The sequence below is a fragment of the Cryptomeria japonica genome, chromosome 9 (genome assembly GCF_030272615.1).
Source record: "Cryptomeria japonica chromosome 9, Sugi_1.0, whole genome shotgun sequence".
Classification (NCBI taxonomy): Eukaryota; Viridiplantae; Streptophyta; class Pinopsida; order Cupressales; family Cupressaceae; genus Cryptomeria; species Cryptomeria japonica.
The window spans coordinates 522,067,773-522,088,193 of record NC_081413.1 but is presented as its reverse complement, the minus strand read 5'-3'; the positions used below and the strand labels follow the sequence as shown (position 1 = coordinate 522,088,193).

The following is a 20,421-nucleotide window of genomic DNA, read 5'->3' as shown; positions in this document are numbered from 1 at the left end:
TCATGAAATATCAAGGCAAAGGATTTGGTTTTCATGAGCAAGGAATCATAGAGGTCATTCATGTTTATGCAAATCAAGTATTTTAAGGTATTGGATATAATTATCCTAACAAGAGGAATAAGGATGTTAATGATTCTTCCATGCTTGCACTAAGGTGACTTCTCCCAACATCAAAATAGTTTACCCCCATAGTTCTTACAAATATATTGTCATCACCAACCCCTTCACCGATCCTATTATATCCTTACCATCATCCAAACCTCTTACTTGGGACAAACATCAATGGCACAATGTTCAACCTATTCCAAAATGATAAAGCTATCACATTATTCATGGGATGTTAAAATTGAATATCTTCAAAAGAGTACAACACAAAATTTGAAAGTGATTTGGATGTATCTCCATATCTTGGGAAATTCATCCCAAAATCTCACATCCCCACATTTCAAAATGTTATGTCAAAAATTGCATACCCTTGCAATTTCACACAACATGAAACCTACCCTTTAGTTTGAGAAAAGAAAATGTTTTGATTATGCCATGATAATATTTAAATATTAAACTACTAGCAAAATTATCTTAACCATTAGTTTTTTAGTCCAATTTTTTGGACTAAAGTGCTAATAACAAATGTCTATTTGACAAGCTAACTCCCAATTAAAATATATAAATCAAGTGACTGTTTAGATATAACATTCCCTAGAATATGTCAATGTAATGCTTGTGCCTATTAATCAAGTTTTGTATAGGAATCTAAACTTTCCAATCTGAACAAAATCAAACTATTTTGAAAGAATAATGAAGAATCTCTCTCATTCATGCATGCACATATACTTTGTTTCACAACTTGGACTTCTTGAATTCTTGTATACAACACTTTTTTTTACCTTTACATGTGGATATTCTATGGTAGATTGGTGAAGTGTAATCTTTGGTGCTTGGAAATTCAAACATGAATCCAACAGAAAGCATGAAAAGATTATAAATTAATCTATTGTAGTTCTCAACTATAGATGAGACCCAACTCTTGGAAAATACAAATGATTGTCTCATGTTTGATTTTCCATAATCTAATTGACATGAATAGAAGACAACTCAAACATATGGAAGTTATAATAACACATGTTAAGACTTCACTTTGCAAATCCCATCAGATATCAATTCCTCCACTTAAAAAAATTACACTCAAGCATATTCTAAAAACCCTAAGAGTGTCCTATGGTATCAAAAATGTCAAGAGAGGTCAAGCTCATCCTCTTCTTCAATCATACCATTTGTCACACAAGATTATTGGAAGCTCATTTCTCCACCTTTCTTGCAAGGAGGCTAAAAACTATAAGAACCTCTTTCTAACCCACCAACTTCCTTTTGTCCAACACTTTCAAAATTGGAAGGATCATCACCACCAAAGATAGTAGCGGGACCATTATGGGCAATGGCCTAAAATACTTGCTCTTTAAGCTCAGTCTTACTTCCACCACCATTATGGGCAATGGGTTGAAATAATGAGTCTTTAGGCTCTCTTACTTTCACATGATTGAAGACCTCTAAACAAACTTGGGCTAAAATAATATTGTTGAAACCCAACTTGGGGTAAAGAATGTCGACTTGTGTTAAGAGAGGGTGATGAGTGATGAAGATCTCTGGTTGTAAAGAGGCCAATTTGCACCATTTCTTGTGGTGGGCTCAAATGGAGGTGAAATTGATGATGGTGGGCATGGACTTCTTCTTCTTCTTGTGGGAATTTTGGTGGCCTCTCAAATATTGATGGGTATAAAACTACGAAATTTGAGGATGTGTCACATCCCTCTGATGTATGTTTTTGCCCAAAAACAAAAATGGTTGTCCCCTTTTCAGGAAACATTATCCCCTAATGTTGGGGTCGTCTGGCCATCCCCGAGATGGCCAGGGACAATTGGGACATCCCTCAATCCTCTCAAGGACAGTCGGCCATACATGATGTCAAGGAAAAAAATAAAAAAGGCATTTCAATATTAAAAAACATTTTATTAATGGTTTTGTGGGCCCCTACCTCCTTGGTCGCCCTAAAAGGCATTAGGCACGAGTGTTTGATTCATTTCATCATTTTTATGCACACAAAAGAACATGGACAAGAGGAAAGTGGATGCCCATATGTGTAGCAATATTCTACCTTTTAAAATATTTTAATTCATTTAATCATGATCTTTTTAAATTTGTTGTAACTAGATTATTATAATCAAATATCATGTCGACTATAAATTTATTTATTTTTAAATTATACGATGCACTAGAGAACTCAAGAGGGTATAACTTTTAGAGGTTGAAGTCTGTAATCTACTAAATTTAAAATATTTTAATTCATTTTATCATGATTTTTTTTGTAATTTGTTATAAATAGATTATTATAACCAAATATTATGTTGATTAGAAAAAAAAAATTAAAAAACTATACAATGCATTAGAGAATCAATTTCAAGAGGGTATAATTTTTTTAGTTATTAAAATTATTGAACAAAAGTTGACATCGATGACATTTAATAATTTTGAATTTAAAAATTGTTTATAAATATAAATTCGTAAAAAATTAATATTGTTTTCCAAACACTAGATTTTTAAAATAATTAATTAAAAATAATCAAAGAAGAAATTAAATTTGCTAAAAAAAGTGGTGACATCCCATCAATCATTTTGCTTCGTTAATTTTTTGTTTTTTTTTAAGGTAAATGTTATCTTTATGGGGATAGCTCCCTATATTGCTCCAAAATTTTGTACATATAAAATCCATATTGATTATAATACTTGTTGAATAGATCAACTACTACTTAAAATCAAGATCAAACTGTATTAACTACCTTATATCTATCCAGACCCACCATATACAATATCGTTATTAAACGACACCCATTACACATTCCTCTGAAAATGCGGCACTTGCAAAATCAGTTCACCTAGATTGAAAAGTGTCTGAAGACGCTCTGTCAGCCACCAGTCCTCTACCTCCTTCAGTTGTCTAAATGCAGTCAGATCTCCATTCGAAACCCCATCTTTGAAGGTCAACCTGGTAGCCTTGACAAAGTTCCTCTTCCTCCGCTTCTTCTCCCTTCAATCCCTATCCTTTCTCTCCTCCTCATTGTCAATCATATTTTGTGCATCGACGTCCTCCTCATCTTCTATCTGAACACCATCCTCTTCTGTCTCCTCTTTTGAGTCTGAGGACATATAGTTAGAAGGATTGAAATATATCTTGAGAATACTTTCCTTAACTTTGTTCTACATCTCACACAGAGCTTCCGCCACCGCATCCCCATAAGCTTCGTTCACAAAGTCTCCCACAATCTCTATGCAACTCTCCTTGGATTCCAAGACATTCGCAACCGGTGCTAATATAGCCTTGTAGATGAAGTCGTCGCACCAGTGCCTTCCAAATTCAAGGAAATATCCACCGTTTCCAAAATCACCTCATAGATTTCATCCTCTACATTAAACAGTGTAATGCATTGATGCTCGATAGTCTCTACACAATTCCTGCACACAATCCCTATGAATGGAGCCATCATATGCAACTATTATCTACAGAGATGATCTACACTATGCAACCTCTATCCTCATATAGAAGCCCGTTGCTTCTAGAATCTAGTAAAGCGACTTCAACAAACCACACATATCCTATCTGGAGTATAGGCAATCTGGGAAAAATATATTTTAAGATCTTTTGTCCCTACTATTTCTGCTCATGCTGCCTACTCAGAATTGTCTTGTCCTTCTGGAAACAACCACCTAAATCTCCTAATGCTACTCTTACTCATCCCCATGACTAGGACATATCATCGACGGTACTCGCAGAGTTCTAGGTCCTTGTCTGCAGTGCATGTCTGAAATTCTAAATGGCCATTATGATAAACATTCCTTAAGAAAGGAAACGAGGCAAGGTCACCTCATATATACAAAATAATTTTACCCCTATCCTATACCCTATCGAGGATAATTCGGGACATCCTTCTTGATGGCTTCCATTAATTCTTGAGAAGCATCGACTGGCCTGAATGAGCAATATTGATTTACCCCTACTACTCCCAAATTTGCCAGGAAGTCTGCCACTTTGTTTCCTTCTCTATAAGTGTGAACAATTTCGAAATCCGATCCAACAAATTATTGATGCAAGGTAGCCATCTGTTTAATCTCCAGTTGTGAAAGGCAGATTGTGTCACACCATTGATAATGACTTGGGAATCTCCTTCTATGATAACCTTGGAGATGTCCCCCTCAACACACATATTCAAGCCTGCTTCTAAAGCTCCGATTTGTACTTCATTGGTAGAGTACTCCCTTAAATTAGCATACACTCCACTGATCAATTCACCATACTCACCTCTTAGTACAACCCCATAACCAACCCTGCCCGAATTACCTTTACTAGCCCCATCAAAATTAAGCTTCACCTGATCCTTTGGCAACGCCTTCCATTTAATCAGATTCTTATCTACTTGTTTCTTGCAACAATTAAATTATTCTTTTAAATTTAAAAAAACCATATGCAACCAATTTCTTTTTTTAAATGAATTTACACTAAGTACATAAAAAATTAATATTGTTTTTCTATACACTAAATTTTCAAATTAATTAATTAAAAATAATCAAAGAAGAAATTAAATTTCTAAAAAGAATTGTAACATCCCATCAATATCATTTTTCTTTATTTCTGCAACAATTAAAAGTATTCTTTTAAATTTATTAAAAAACTATATCCAACCAAAAAAAAAATTAATTGAAATTACACATAATATATGAATAACTACATTTTATCAATGTATATTATTTTAAAATTTAAAATATACATATAAATATTTTAAACATTTTTAAAATTTAAAACATAAATGTGAATATCTTTAAGCAATTTAAATATTAAAAAAATATATATATATTAATATTTTTATTTATTAATGTCTAAACATTCACCTATAAAATACTATGTTTTGAAATCTTCATTTCTTAACCATCTATACTTTGTACCAACCATGCAGCACTTCTAGATGTAAGCACAATGGAAACATAATTCATGTCATTCAGAAGAAAAAGTAAAATCTCTTAACCCAAGAACATCTAAATGTTCAATTTTTTGTGGAATCTAATATTCCTTTCATATTGGAGGAGATGTGAATGTCATCACATGTCACATGTCACATGTCACATCGGCTATATTGAATCATATGGATACTAAAATATAATTAATTATTTTCAATTTACATTTTGAATGGATTAAGTTATTTATCTTTCCTTTAGGATGTGAATGTTATCATGTGACACAATCCCTTTAATTGTCTATATTAAGTCATATGGATAATTTATAAAATTATGCTATTGGGAGGAGGTTTGTGCATAAGAAGTAACTTTCATTATTGGAGATTTGGTGGGTGGTTTTTTCTATAACTAATATTGACCTACTTGATCCACTTAGACTTATTATATTTTTTAAGTATACTTTCTATTAGCATCCGTAAACATTTAATTTTATTGGAGCTATCGGAGCTATGATTTAAGCAAAGTGAAGACTTCCATAAAAAAAAAAAATCAAAGAATAACATAACTTGTAGATGAAATTGAATTGTTGTACAGATCAATTTGAAAAAGATTCATATGTAACAAGGGAGTTGTATATGGCTATGCAAAGTTGATCCTCCTTATTTGACTTTGATGAATTTTGAAGATGTTCTCTCACGTGTGACGTGTGACGTGTGACGTGTGACGTGTGACGTGTGACGTGTGACGTGTGACGTGTGCTCTCATCACTAGAGTAGTTTGGGTGATTCAATCTTAATTTTGTTGAAAAGATATTTTGAAGATGTTCCCAAATTATGAGCCACACTGAAAACATTGCAACCCTTTAGAATACAACACTAGCAAAATTTCCATCTTGCAATCAACCTTAACAAACTAAATCTATTTTTTTAGTTAAAGGAAATGTGCAAGGAAGAATGTCCAAGCCTTCCTTGCATCATGATATTGTTTCTTGTTTACGATAGAGATGATAATCAAATAAAAGCTAGCAAAACCTTTTTTTTTCTTTTGCACAAGAAGTTGTACCCTTGAGATTACAAGATAAACCATTTTTAGCAAACTTAGAGTTCCGAGTTGCTATGCTAGATGGTATTGAATAGTTGCAAGGTATAGAACATACCATGGGGGAGTTGAGCGTACTTGTACAAGAGTTACAAACTAAGTACAATCACTTAAGGAACACATGAAATTTAAATTCAAACTATTGAGTTTTCTTTTCCCAAATAAACAACTCTCACATCATAAGTGTCATCTCAACAAATCTATTTTTGTTAGGTACACATTCAGTCACCAAATTGATATATGAAAGTTTGATGGTTTGAAGGATGATGAGAACGAAGATCAAAAAAAGAAGAATTATGATGAAGAAGAAAAAGTCGATCCAAAAATGAAGATGACAATAACAAGGTAAAGTAAAGATTATGATACGAGGATGATGCCTATATAAAAAGAAAAAGAAAAGACAAAGAGGAGATGGAAACTAAAGACTGCAATCAATAAAGCTTCAAGAACGAAAGATTAAATATTTTGATCTTGTAAATGGTTTGAAAATGTCATTTTATCCCAAAACCCTAGATCAAGTATAACTTTATCAACATTGATATAAACAAATAACTATAAATTCAAATAAAAGTTAAAGGAAACTCAAATATATGATAAAATGATCAATATTTTTCAACCAAACTCAAATATATGAAAAAAATGATCAAATTTTTTTATTATGAAATTTATTTTTTCATGATTTAGATCCTAATGATTTGAATGATATTATTAGATATTCTTAAAGACTTTTAAGAATATAATTAATATGCAAAATTAATTCAGAACAATGATACGTGAAAGAAATGCAATTTTCAAGATATTACACACAATGTGAACCAAAACCAGGCTCGTGAATGTATGGAAGAGTTAGAAGGTCAAGAACAAGAGGCATGGGGTTATATTCATGAACAAAAGGAATAGGTAACGAAAAAATAAAGATGCTAAAGAAGAGAATTCAAAACAAAAGGGAATTCAAAACAAAAGGGAGGAATGTTCCATATGAACATCCCCATCATCACAAGAGACATCTATCATGGAGGCAAAAGTAACTAGAAGGTCAAGAACAAGAAGCATGGGTTATATTCATGAACAAAAGAAATAGGTAAAGAAAAAATAAAGATGCTAAAGAAGAGAATTCAAAACAAAAGAGAGGAATGTTCCATATGTACATCGCCATCATCACAAGAGACATCTATCATGGAGGCAAAAGTAACTAGAAGGTCAAGAACAAGAGGCATGGGGTTATATTCATGAACAAAAGGAATAGGTAAAGAAAAAATAAAGATGCTAAAGAAGAGAATTCAAAACAGAAGGGAGGAATGTTCCTGAACATTGCCATCATCACAAGAGACATCTATCATGGAGGCAAAAGTAACTACAAGGTCAAGAACAAGAGGCATGGAGTTCTATTCATGAACAAGAGGCATGGGTAAAGAAAAAATAAAGATGCTAAAGAAGAGAATTCAAAACAAAAGGGAGGAATGCCCCATATGAACATCGCCATCATCACAAGAGACATCCATCATGCAGGCAAAAGTAACCATGCATGAAAGAAACGTTAAACATTATCACGTGGATCTAGAGCAACTATCAATGACAACTACACAATCAATCAAAGGAACAATTGTGGGCATACATGTCAACTAAGCAAGCAAATGAGAAATAAAGCAAACCTACCCAAGAGTAGAGCATATCATTGACTTGATGATAAACCATGGTGTCAAATGTATTATTATGTTGAAAAGGATTTTAAAATATGATAAACCATGGTGTCAAATGTATTATTATGTTGAAGGGGATTTTAAAATATGTAAAATCTATTTATGAATAACTTGTGAAATTAATTAGATTTAAAAAATTATCTGGCCTATGTCAAATTAGCATTTGAAAGAGATCTGTATACAAGTTGCATCATTGTAAGGTACATATGTAAAAACTATTATGCGTTAGAGCTACAAGTGTTGGGGATATAATAGAATGGCGTATTGTAAGGAGTTACAATACCTTCAATGTTAATCCCATTTCTCAATATGCTCAATATTTTAAGAAATTTAAACCCACAAACATCTAATGTCAGGTGATCTCTTTTGTATTTACACATAATATGCATTTTTTACTATCATCTATAAAGTTGAATCCCGAAGCACTACACATTTTAATCTTGTTTTCATTTCAAATGAATTAGTAGGCATTTGTTTTAAGTTCTGAGGCCACTTTGTGATCACTCTTATCAATCCACCCATGGACAGATGGAACCAGTCCTTTCACAAGAGTTGTGGCTTTAGCAGAAGTACAGAAGAATGTGAATCTTGCCAATGCATCTTAAAAATAAACTACCAAACAGAAACATAAGAATAAAATACCAGACACAATTCCTCGTGATCAGTACTGATGAATATGAACTACACACAAAATGAAAGATGCAGTACATAATGCAACCTAAATTAAAACAAGCGCCAAGGCTAATCAAATGTAAATGAATTTGAAAACTGTTGATGTGCAGATTCGTGATTCATAAATAGGGTACTATAAGAAAGTGGTTCAAAGTAATGGGCTTCAAGATTTATTTTTATGGCATGGGAGGTCTAATGAGAGAAAACTCTTAATAATAAGATAGAATCTTATCCTGGAAAATAGAAACCCCCAATTGTTAGTTTTCACATTTCCAGTGGCTACCTTTGCAGTGGGGCAAAATTTCCTCCACCAAATTAGAGATTTTTTTTGGCCACATGACATCATTAGAACGTATTAGCTGCTGCTTTTAAAAAACTGGGGGACTACCAGCTTCCTAAAATTCTGGACTATTTTTTCTTGTCTTGCGTGCTGCTGCTATAAAATCGATGGTAACACCTGATTGCTAAAGGTTATAATATTATAGGACAACTTAGTTTTCAGAGGCTGCTAAAAGTTCTCTGTAGGAACCACTGTCAAATTTGGGAGATGAGCCCAATATTGTATGATTGTAAAGGATTATCCACATATCATGGTAAGACAATCACTAAGTTCAAAAATGATTCGTTTGAAACAAATGAGACACTAGAGAATATAAATACTTTGTCAATTGCAAAACAATAACAGAGATCCATCGTTATTGTCGCAAATAGAAATCTTGTGGTTCTATTTTTGTCCGCTGCTGCGGTCCATTTCACAATAAGAATGTACTTGCATCTCCTCTCCATTGGCACCACTCACTTAGAACAATAAGTTTTAGAGAGATTCAAAGTTAAGCATCCATAATCTTGTCCAAAAAGAAACCAATGCAAAAAGCTGGTCCGTGCTTTTCATTAACAAGAAGTCTCTATATTTTCAAGCCTGTTCACAAAACTTCTACAGGGCGAATCCCACTAGAATTAGACAGAGCTGCAAATTTCAAGAGGAATGTAAACAAAAGCTTTGAAAAGGGAGAACACAAACAAAAAGTTTCTGTTTTGCCTTAATATTCTAGCTATCAAAGGACAAGGTGGACTATTACACTAGATCAGAACATGCAAGTTCGATCTGCACCCAAAATGTCAAGCCAGTTAATACGTTGTGCAAACTCCAAGGTCTTTATTTCCTCCACTAAAAGCGCAGTACATTCAAAGGGCTATTAAAAGCAAAGAACCTGTTAAAAGTGTACGAGGGGCCTTCAATTAAGTTTTGATCTAATTTTTGGACAGAAATAAATTAATAATGCCTCTCATGCCAATGACCAAAAAAAATGAGTGAAGAGCATAAAAAACATTAACTATTCACTTACAGAATCAAGAATCGCTATCTACTTCACTACATTTACTACATTACTATACTAAACATGTGATCTAACATTTGACACATCAAAAGCTAAAGTTCATTATTACATTTGAGATTGTCTTAAATTTTTAGCATCCTACCACTGAATGTACCAAGAGATCCTTAAACATATTAGCATTCTAATCACTGTCATCGTCGTCATCGTCGTCGTCCTCGTCATCATTCACATTGGTAAATTGGTACGCCCCAGGCTGGGAAGATTGTCTTCGTGTTCTACTGGGAAGAATATTTGAAGGATCAACCTCATTTAGAGGATCATCAGACAAATCCCCTCCATCATCATCATCACTACCACCATCTTCACTGCTGCTACTAATCGTTTTTAGTGCATTCTTCCCTTTATCATTCATTATACCCTTTCCCTTGTCATCCTTGCCCTTGCCATTCGAACTCCCTTTTGCCAGAGACTTTCCCTTCGACTCAAATGAAGGCTTTTTCACAGACTTGGCTTTCCTATCACCTTCAGAATCCTCATCAGATAGTTCATCTTCTCCACCAGATTCAGAGGTGAAATCTTCCTCTTCTTCTTCTTCATCTTCATCTGTCTCATACCTATCAAGCTTAGTTGATCGCTTTGGCTTTACAACTTCTTTGTGCTCCTTGTGCTTACTCTTTAAAGAAGTAGGGCCTGGCTTAGCCTTGCTGCCAAGTTTTTCTACAGGCTTATTCACAGGTTTCTTGGCAGGCTTTGCAGCAGGCAGAGAAGGAGCTTTGTGCCTCTTGTTCTTCTCCCCACTCTCAGCTTCGGCCTTTCTCTTGGCCACCAAAGCTTCCAACATTTTTTTCCGGTCTTCTGACATGGTTACACAGCTCTAAAACCTGAAAAGCCAAGAGTACATGATTCATTTTTTTAACTAAAAGTCACAAGGCAGATTTACATAACTGTTTAAATTCCATACAAAAGGCACACAAGTCTCCGGGGTCAATTAATGTCACCCAAAATACCAGCTAACACACTATGGCCTTGAAAAAAAGGGAAAAAAGGCATAAGGATTAGGTTGGTGGTTTTTCACCCCGTATCAAATTATGGTATGTTTTATCAGGACTTAACTGCGTAGTTTTTTAATCAATCTCATTGACCCCTACTCATAAAATTTGTGTTCAATGAAATTGACTCGAACTCTGCAGTTAAATCCTTATAAAACATCAGAACCCAATCTCAGGTCAAGCCCTAGCCTTCCAGGGTAAGGGTGTTAAACCAGACGAAAAGCGCCCCAAAAAGTGTTAAAAACAAAGAAGGCAAATAACTACTAGAGAAAACGGACGAACAAACCCCACCTTAAAGAATCCATAATGGCTAAACAAGGTCGATCCCAAAAAAATAGCTCAAAGAAAGCAAATTGCCGGTGGATACGAACAAAAGAAAACCGTATCATAAAGGAAATGCAATCAGAATGTATTTGAAATAAACCTGTTAACTTCGACCGAGAGGAGGAATGTAGAGCGTAACCTTGTGAAAGGTTCCATGCCTATAACTACTATAGAATTAACATTATTTTACAGAGAAATTCGTACTTACAAGAGTATTTATTTATAGAGTCTAAAAATCCTTTGAATATTGACAAATCACCTAAAAATATGTATTTTAAATTAAAAATTGCACTACGTATGTACCTCAAAAAAGGTTTTTGAAGGCCAAAACCCTAACCTTCACTTTCTGCATAAAAAATGAGACACGGATCATTCATACTCGCTGATAGAGCTATCAAACATAATAAGGGTTAATTAACAAAAACCAAGCTACAATACTCACTCAAATTTAAATGATTCACTTCTACCATCAACGACCTATTTCTAGATATCAAAAAAAGTGCAGACAACTGATATTACGTCAAAAAAATATGAAAAACATTACATTTGAAGGGAAAAAAATACAAACCCTAGGAGTTGTTTCGCGAACCGAATACACCCGAAATGGAGCTCAAAATTGAGCTGCCGATCTTTACTGTGATTCCAACGCTTCAACTTCCAAATGAAAAGGAAGAAAAGTGGTGAGGATATAGCAGGACTTGATCATCCGCCATAGTCTCGGCCAACGGAAGCACAAAACGAATCTGAGAACGGTAAAGATAAGGGTTTTGCACTAGTCTTGCCATGATAGCGGTTTTGAAAACCCGGTTTCTTGTATTAGGGTATGCTTTGTAGATTTCTAGTACCACCACCCATATACTGGGTGGGTTCAGAACCGCGAAGACCTTTCCATAAAGAGGGAACAACAAATTGATTCCTTGGAGAAAAAGATGCATTGTGTCAAGTTCTCTTCTAAGGGGAGAAGTACTTATATTTTTATTTTTATTTTTTCGAGGAAAATTTGTAGGTTAGTTTAGTGATCCGAAACTTAGTTATAATTTATAATCTTTCAAGGTGATGGATCGGATTTAAACAAGTCCAAATTTAGTTATAAACAGGACAAGTCCTTTTATAATCTTTCGAGGTGATGGATTGAATTTGAACAAGCCCACCACCTCTAAAGAGAGAATCAATCTTGGGACTTACATGAATGAACCCAAAGCCTTTAATCAACTATGTCATTTGTTCATGCTTAAAATACTTATATTTTTAACTTAAGCAAATGTATATTTTTAAATATAAAATTAGCCCTAATGAAATGAGAGTAGAAATTATATGTGATGCTCTCCAAAATGGACAAGGTCAGCAAATGACAAACACAAGAAACTGTTAGTGTTAGTCAATCAAAAACTAATCTAAACAGGCATATCAAAAGATATACTAAAAACATGAAAGCGTATTTAACTAAAGAAGCAAATATGATGAGGCATCTCCAAATACCTCCTAACATGCCCTTAGCTCCTTCTCCCTTGTTCCTCTCCTCTCCAAGTTCCAAAATAGTGTAGCTCTCAGTAGCTTTTTGCACTATGGATGCTTATGGAGGATTGATATTTGAGTATTTTTGCTCTAAATGTAAAATGAAAAGCTAAAATACTAGATGATAATAAAATGATTGATTTTAACCCAAAACAACAAGATTTTAGTTTGCTATGCTAAATGCTCTCTAAAATGCCTATAGGTTAAATGCATACAAGTTTTCAGGATCTGGATTATGAAGAAATAGGCTCTATTTATAGAGAAAATGGAGCAATGGATGGTTGAGATTGAGTAATCTCAACAAGGGTCAGGATTGAATGATTTCAAATCCATGTGAGGGCTTTCAACCCAATCTCAGGATGACAAGTGTCAATGTGAGATAGGTTGAGAGGGGAGGGAATAAACATTAAATGCTTTACATGACTTTGGGAGTTAAAGTCAAGGTTAGTTGAATAAATAAACTCTTTATTCAAAGAATAAAGTTTTTATCCAATGGATAAACTCTTATGCAAATGTGAAAAGGATGAATATGGTCAAAGCAATAAATGTTTGGGGAGACAAGTTTGAAATAACCATAAATGGTTATGTAAGAGCCATTAGTGGTCTTCGAAGACTTTGGGGGTTAATTTGTTGAACACACAAAACATTAAATGTTTTTCAAGTCTTTAAGAAGTGACTCTATTTTGCTTAGGAATGTGACAATAATTAGGGGATGGATTAGGCTAATTATGAAGGAGTTAGAAGAATCTAGAAGGGGATTAGATTTTGCAAGTGGATTTGGTGGGTGAGGGAAAATAGGATTTTATTAAAAATAAAAATTAATTTATTTCAATAAATGTGTGCAAGTTGCTTTTGTAGGAAAATGCAAGTGGGGGGGATAATGATTTAAATAAATATTTTTATTTAATTTATTTAAAAGAGGAAAAGGGGATTTTAATTAAATAAATAGATTTTAATTAAATAAATAGATTTTATTTATTTAATTGATTGTGAATTTGATTTAATGAATTAATTAAAATAAATTGAATAATTTATTTAATTAATAGAAAAATATTTGGGAATAAATTAATTAAATATTAATTTAATTAACTGATGGCTAGTGGATTTTTAATCAAATAAATAGCGAATATTTATTTAATTAAGCCGGACAGATTTGTGTGACTACATTTGCCCCTCTTTGAGATGATGCAATTTATCGCGTCATTTCAAAGAAAGAAAAACTGGTGTGAAGAAATGTTCCATAAAATGTAAATTTAATGGGTGGTATGCCCCCTCAAGAGATGGACCGAAAATTTTTGAAAAATCGGGCGATCTCTCGAAAAATAATGAAAATTGGCAGGGTGTTAGAAAAGAAGAAGTGAGCAAGACGGATGAAAAATAGAAAAAATTGGGGTAAAATGGAGAAATGGGGGGCTCGGGAAGTTCACGGGGACCATGGCGGTGAGCGGGGGGAAGTTATGGTGATGGCGAAGGGTATAAATGGGGTGAAAGGGGTGAAAACAGGATCATTTGCGACCGCAACCAGTGTGAAACCAGAGCTCTGATAGTGACCTTTTGGAGGAGCGAGCAGCAGTCAGGATGCCGATACCGAATACCGAGCACAGATTTGAGCGAGTCCGACGGTTCCAGCGGCCAGACGACTATGGACCAGCGGTACGTAAATTGGAAATTTGAATTTTTACGCATTTTTGATAGGCTTTTTACTGAGTCTAAGTTGAGTCGGAGCAAGAGCGCTGGAACTATGGTTTTGGCGCTTTTGCTCCATGAACTAGCGCTACTGTGTCGCAATGGCGCTATTGCCCCATTGTTTGAGCGCTTTTGAAATGTTTTAGCGCTATTGTATGAAGTTTAGGCGCTATTAATAAAGAAGCGCTATTGAGGGCTTGATTTGAGCGCTATTGATCTTAATTAGCGCTACTGCGTAGTGGTTTTAACGCATTTGTAGTTTGACCGCTATTGGATAGCTGATTGAGCGCTTTTGTCAGGGTTGTAGCGCTATTGTTGAGAAACTAGTGCTTTTGTTGGTAAAATAGTGCTTTTGTTTTAGGATAAAGAGATGCCCCAGTTTGGATGAAGAAAGTCTTCCGATGCCAATGATGGATGGATGGCAATGTGAAGTGGGAGTTATTTTGAACCATAGCAGCCTGATGAGACTTAGGTCATTAGGATAAATGCTTGTTGAAGTCTAGGTGGCCATGATTGCTTACCTGTTGAGACCCGAAGATACTTGATCAAAGTATCTGTTGATAGTCTAGGTTGAAACTTTAAGAAAGTTTGAAAACAAAACAACTGATGATAATTGATGAATGTCCATGTGCAGGAGGAGCTAGGCGTGTTGCAGTTACGTGAGCGACATCCTGCAACATAAGGGTTGCAAGATCGATTGACAGAGGCAGAGATAGATTGCATTGCTGCCACTAGATTGTATGAGGTGATGCACATGCCCGTGATTCGAATGAATCATGGTTTGATCACAGCATTAGCCGAGCGGTGGCATAGCGAGACGTGCACCTTCCATCTGGCACAAGGGGAGATGACAATGATCCTAGAGGATGTGTGGCGCATCCTACGGATTCTGATTCAGGGGGAGCTGGTCACATATGACAGATCTTGGGGGACCCTTGCAGTTCAGAGGATTTTTGATGAGGACGTGTTTATTGATGATGGCTCGATTGCCTGGGAGGAGATAGCGGCGTTATATGAGCCTCTTCCAGCAATCTTATCAAGTATTGTGGGAGGACTTCTTTGTCCAGACAGGCGATCACATGGTTTGGCCGTGAGGTGGGGACAGGTGATCGAGATGATGATTACCGAGGGGACTCGATTTGCGTGGGGGTCGTGCGTGCTGGCGCACCTGTACCAGGAGCTCCATGAGGTGGTTTATCGGGGGAGGGGTTCTTTAGCAGTGGGAGTGACGTTGCTGCATATTTGGGCCTGGGAGCACCTACCATTGACTCGGCCGGTGAGTCTGAGGTTCCGTGCAATAGATCAGTCGTACATGTTCATGTATAGCGGCATGATGAGTCAGCCCCACCTGGGGAAGTTAGAGTGGTGGCGGCGAGCATTAGACGATCTGGATGTAGTTATATGGCGACCATACTTGGAGTGTGAGCCATGGGATGACGATGCAGAGGCACTGCCGTATGTGTTTATGACTTGATTCCTCATTGGGAGGACCTCGTACCATGTGGAGAGACAGGTGCCCGGGAGAGTGCTGAGACAGTTTGGACGGCAGCAGGGACTGCCCAGTGGATTAGGAGAGTATGCTCGGGTTATTTGGGAGAGGTACGCATGGGGGCCAGTGCAACCGTATGATCAGGCACTAGCAGAGTTCCGGACACTGCAAGCGAGACCATGGGATATACGACCGAGGGTCATGGATGCAGGAGTGTCAAATGAGTACACGCAGTACCGAGTAGCGCACCCGATCTTACGGATATCTGATCCAGCAGAGCTGATCCCAAATTTTGAGGATGAGAGGGGACGGAGACGGAGGAAGGCAGGAGGTCGAGGACCGAGGGCAGGGGGAGAAGGAGGTGGAGGTGGAGGAGGAGGTGGAGGGGGTGGTGGGTTGGGAATGCGGAGTCAACGGAGAGGGAGAGGTGGACTGCCTCTACAGATATCACAGGGACCATTGATACAGGGAGGAGTTCAGCTGAGTGGGAGGGGGATGGAGAGAGAGATCCCGATGGACAAAGGGGAGGGAGCTACTAGAGAGGGTGGTACAGGTGAGGCGGCGATGGATACTAGGGAGGGAGCCACTAGAGATCTTCGAGATCATATGATAGCACACTTGTAGACCCAGGTAGAGGATTTGGAGGCGGAGGTGGCAGCTAGGGATGTGCAGCTATTTGCATGGGAGTCAGAGCTGGTGGTGGTGCTGCGGGAGAGGGATAGTGCAGTGGAGAGATTGGTAGAGCTGCAGGAGAGAGTCCGGGTTGGAGTAGGAGAACAGGGGCCTACGAGGGAGGTGATGAGGGAGATGCGGTAAGCATAGGTGGAGATAGACTACTGGCGGGGTTTATATGAGCAGGTGGTGCCAGTTAGTCAACGAGCTCTTAGCTATTCTCAGATGCAGCAGGCCAGATCAGAGCAATCACAGAGGGTGCAGAGCAGTGGGGGTGTGATGGGTCCTCTGCGGAGGGAGAGATCAGGGGATGCAAGAGTGAGTGGTGGTTTGATGAGGCCTCCACGGAGAGATGGATCAGGTGGTGCGGGCACCAGTGGTGGAGCAGGTGGAGGTGGAGGAGGTGGTGGGATAGCATCTGGCCAGAGTGGCATTTGAGAGAGCATTTTTGCATATATGTATTGTATCATTGTTTATTTTTTGGACTGTATCTTGGATGGCTCTTGGTAGCCGATTTTGTAGACTTCATTGTACTCTGATATATGAGATGATATATATGAGGAGATCCCATATTTTGATGATATGCAGTTGATATGTATGGATGTTTATGCAGGATGATGAGTTATTGCTTAGATGGATGTGTGTACATGTATGCATTTGATGAGATGTTTCTTATATGCATGTTTTTATGATGATGTATGATGCTGGGATACTGACATATGAATGCAGGTTTATATATGTATGATTTGTTTGATTTTTGATGTAATGCTTTATGTATGTGATGCCATGATAATGATGTATGTTTATGATGATTTATGAACAGGTTTTTGGTGTTTCCTATTGTAATATAATGATGAGATGATTTATGTGATGATGTCAATGCAATGGTCGAATGAATGATGTTTATGTATGGATATGCATCTAGATGTTTTTAGATGAATGTAATATGGATAAACAAAATGTAAAGTACAAATGTTTATATGATAATGCCTAAATGAATGCATATGTAGAATGGATATATATAAAATGGTATGAACCAATGTTCGGAAACAAATGGATTTATGATTCTAAACGCTTAAATATGATTTAAGTAAAAATGATAATGTGATGATACTATAACTTATGGTTTTTAATAACTGCACCTTAATGCAATTTTTTTAAAAAGAGGATAATAAATGCAATGTGAACGAATCCTAAAATGAGCATAATAAGATACTTTTAATAAATGGATGAATGCACCTTTTAACTATAAATGAATGTATGCAATAAGAAATGATAAAGGATGATGAAATGATGATGGATAATTGACACTAAACGAATGCCTAGTAAATGATTTAAAACAATTAAAGACAATTTGATCCCACTAATGAATCTAATTATTTATGATTGATGTAATGATGCAAATGTTTAATGAAAACTAATGTCAAAAATGAACTATATGCAATGTGAAGTTAAAAATGACATGAATGTACTTAATGCAAGATGCAACTAAATGTGATGATGATATGACCATGAGGAATGCAAGGTTTGTAAGACTTTGCATGATGCATTGATGATGTATCAGAGTACTCAGTCGTGATTGTATCCAAGACCAGCTTTAATGGTCACTTTTGCATATAAAGCCTACATATGAATAAATGAATGGATGGGTGATATGCAACAGAATGCAAGATATAAACAGATGAGATGAAATGACGATCCATAGTGCTCTATTTTCATCATTGAGCTTTAAAATGTTGGAAGAGAATACAAGCATCTTGACATAATGATTCAAGATGACCTGAGTATTCTTTACATGGATTTTATATAGCAAGTTAATACAAGCGACTTGATATAAGGGTCAAGTCGACCAGAGTATTGCTTGTGGAACAGACAAGGATTATCTCCGTTTATGCATGACTTGGATCGTCCTCCTTGATCTTATGCTGATCATATCCTGAGACAAGTGCATACCGTACTAAGAGATAAAAACCTTTATCCAGTTGGATGAGGTAGGAGGAACCAAAGGAAGAGCATTGTACCTGCAAACAAACAATATATACATAAAGAATAAAGAATAAGGATCCTTGGTAATGGTTCATGCTCATATGGTCGAGGTATACGCTGTAGTCAGCAAGTCGTAATGATCTATGACTGCATTTGGCATAAGATCACGTAGCTTAGTGAACTTCCCACGTAGACACCATTAGTACATGCCCCAGAACTTCATCAGAAATAATGTGCAAACGATACAAAATAATGCTGAAAGATCCTGATACAGATAAACGAATGATTGTACTCACAAAACAACCAAGTATTTGATAGCTTAACATAATTTTCTTTGTCAAAGAAAACGTCACTTTTTGTCTTTGTTTTGGTAAGGAAGGATGCATCCTTTAAAGACAATTTCCGATTTGTTGATGTTGATTGTGTGGTTTCATTGGTAAATGGTCATCGTGTGAGTATTATGTCAACGTTTGTTTTGTATCTGCACTGATGAGTATGTACAAGGTGTTGCCGTGTTTTTGTTTGATTTTTGATGTTTTCTGATGTTTTTTGGATTTTGAATTGTTTTGAATGTTTTTGGATTTTGTGAGTCATTAATGAATGTTTTTTGGATTTTGTGAGTCATTTTTTAATTTTTTTGGATTTTGTGAGTCGTTTTTGAATGTTTTTACCCAATGAATCACCAGTAATGTAGAATCCACTTCCACCAACTAGATTTAAGGGCATTGCCCCCAAGTGTAGACATGACTATGACAAAGTGGGATGCAAGACGCATGAAGTACTTTCTTTGATTACAAATCAAATAACAAGCCATGGTTTAGATGGATGGATGTGTGGATGCATGAATGTGATCGCAACGAGCCTGAAAGATATTGGAGCCATAGTTTTTACGAGTGGTGCCTGTTTACTAGGTTTTCACCATCGCACTTACCCAAGGTGCCACTGGAGTGGTTGTTCACCGTTTGGATGCATGATTTTTCTTTTCTTTTTGAATTTTTTTTTATTTCTTCAGGACATTTTTCTGAATGTTTTTGGTATTTTCTGGTATGCAGGGGAGCCTGATGCTCTGTATAGCTTAGGTATAAAACCGTTTGAGGTGCATGTTGTTGATTGGATCTGCGAGTAGTTCTCCTTCTGATGTAGCCAACTGATATGCCCCGGACCCGAATACAGTAGTGACAACATATGGGCCCAGCCAGTTTGATTCAAACTTGCCCTAATGTTCTTTGTTTGGTTGGTTGCGAGGATTCTCTCGGAGAACAAGATCACCTACCTCAAATGTACGAAATCTAACTCGGTGATTGTAGCTTCTACTCATGCGCTGCTGATAGGCTTTGAGGTGATTGTATGCAACTTGTCGCTTCTCATCGAGTAACTCTAAGTCTTGGAGGCATGAGACTCTGTACGCTTCATCATCTATTAGATTGTGCAAGGAAACCCATAGTGATGGGATCTCGACTTCAATAGGTAAGATAGCTTCTGCACCATAGACCAATGAGTAGGGAGTTGCACCTGTAGGGGTTCGAATGCTAGTTCGATATGCCCATAGTGTTGGATTCAATTAAACATGCCAATCACGACCGACATCATTGACTGTCGTCTTTAGGATCCTCAATATGTTTTTATTGGATGCTTCGGCTTGACCATTGCCTTGTGGGTAGTAGGGAGTGGAAAAGCGGTGTTGGATATGAAATTTCTCACAAAGTTCACGGACATCCTGATTTTTGAAATGAAGACCGTTATCTGTGATGATGGACATGGGCACACCATACCGGCAGATGATGTAGTTGAGGATGAATGAGGCGATCTATTTGCCGGTGACTTGGGTAAGTGGAACAGCTTCGATCCACTTTGTGAAATATTCGGTGGCAGTAATAATGAATTTATGGCCA

The 20,421-nt window shown here is 36.5% G+C and overlaps 1 protein-coding gene across 2 annotated transcripts; it reads right to left on the bottom strand.

The window, feature by feature from the left end:
- Nucleotides 1-9,779: 9,779 nt before the first annotated feature.
- LOC131051321 (uncharacterized) lies at nt 9,780-12,117 on the bottom strand. Of its 2 annotated transcripts, XM_057985782.2 has the most exons (3): nt 11,750-12,117; nt 11,485-11,527; nt 9,780-10,689 (listed from the first exon to the last, which is right to left on the bottom strand). In XM_057985782.2, the coding sequence occupies exon 3, from the start codon at nt 10,668-10,670 to the stop codon at nt 9,990-9,992; it is 681 nt and encodes a 226-aa protein (XP_057841765.1). In that variant the 5' UTR covers nt 10,671-10,689; nt 11,485-11,527; nt 11,750-12,117; the 3' UTR covers nt 9,780-9,989. The 2 variants fall into 2 exon arrangements, with proteins under 2 accessions (XP_057841765.1, XP_057841766.1); XM_057985783.2 differs by lacking the exon at nt 11,485-11,527 and having other exon boundaries at nt 11,750-12,020.
- Between the last annotated feature and the right edge of the window lie 8,304 nt (nt 12,118-20,421).

Excerpts from the sequence above, each read along its gene's own strand:
- LOC131051321 (XM_057985782.2), bottom strand. The coding sequence starts at position 10,670 with ATGTCAGAAGACCGGAAAAAAATGTTGGAAGCTTTGGTGGCCAAGAGA.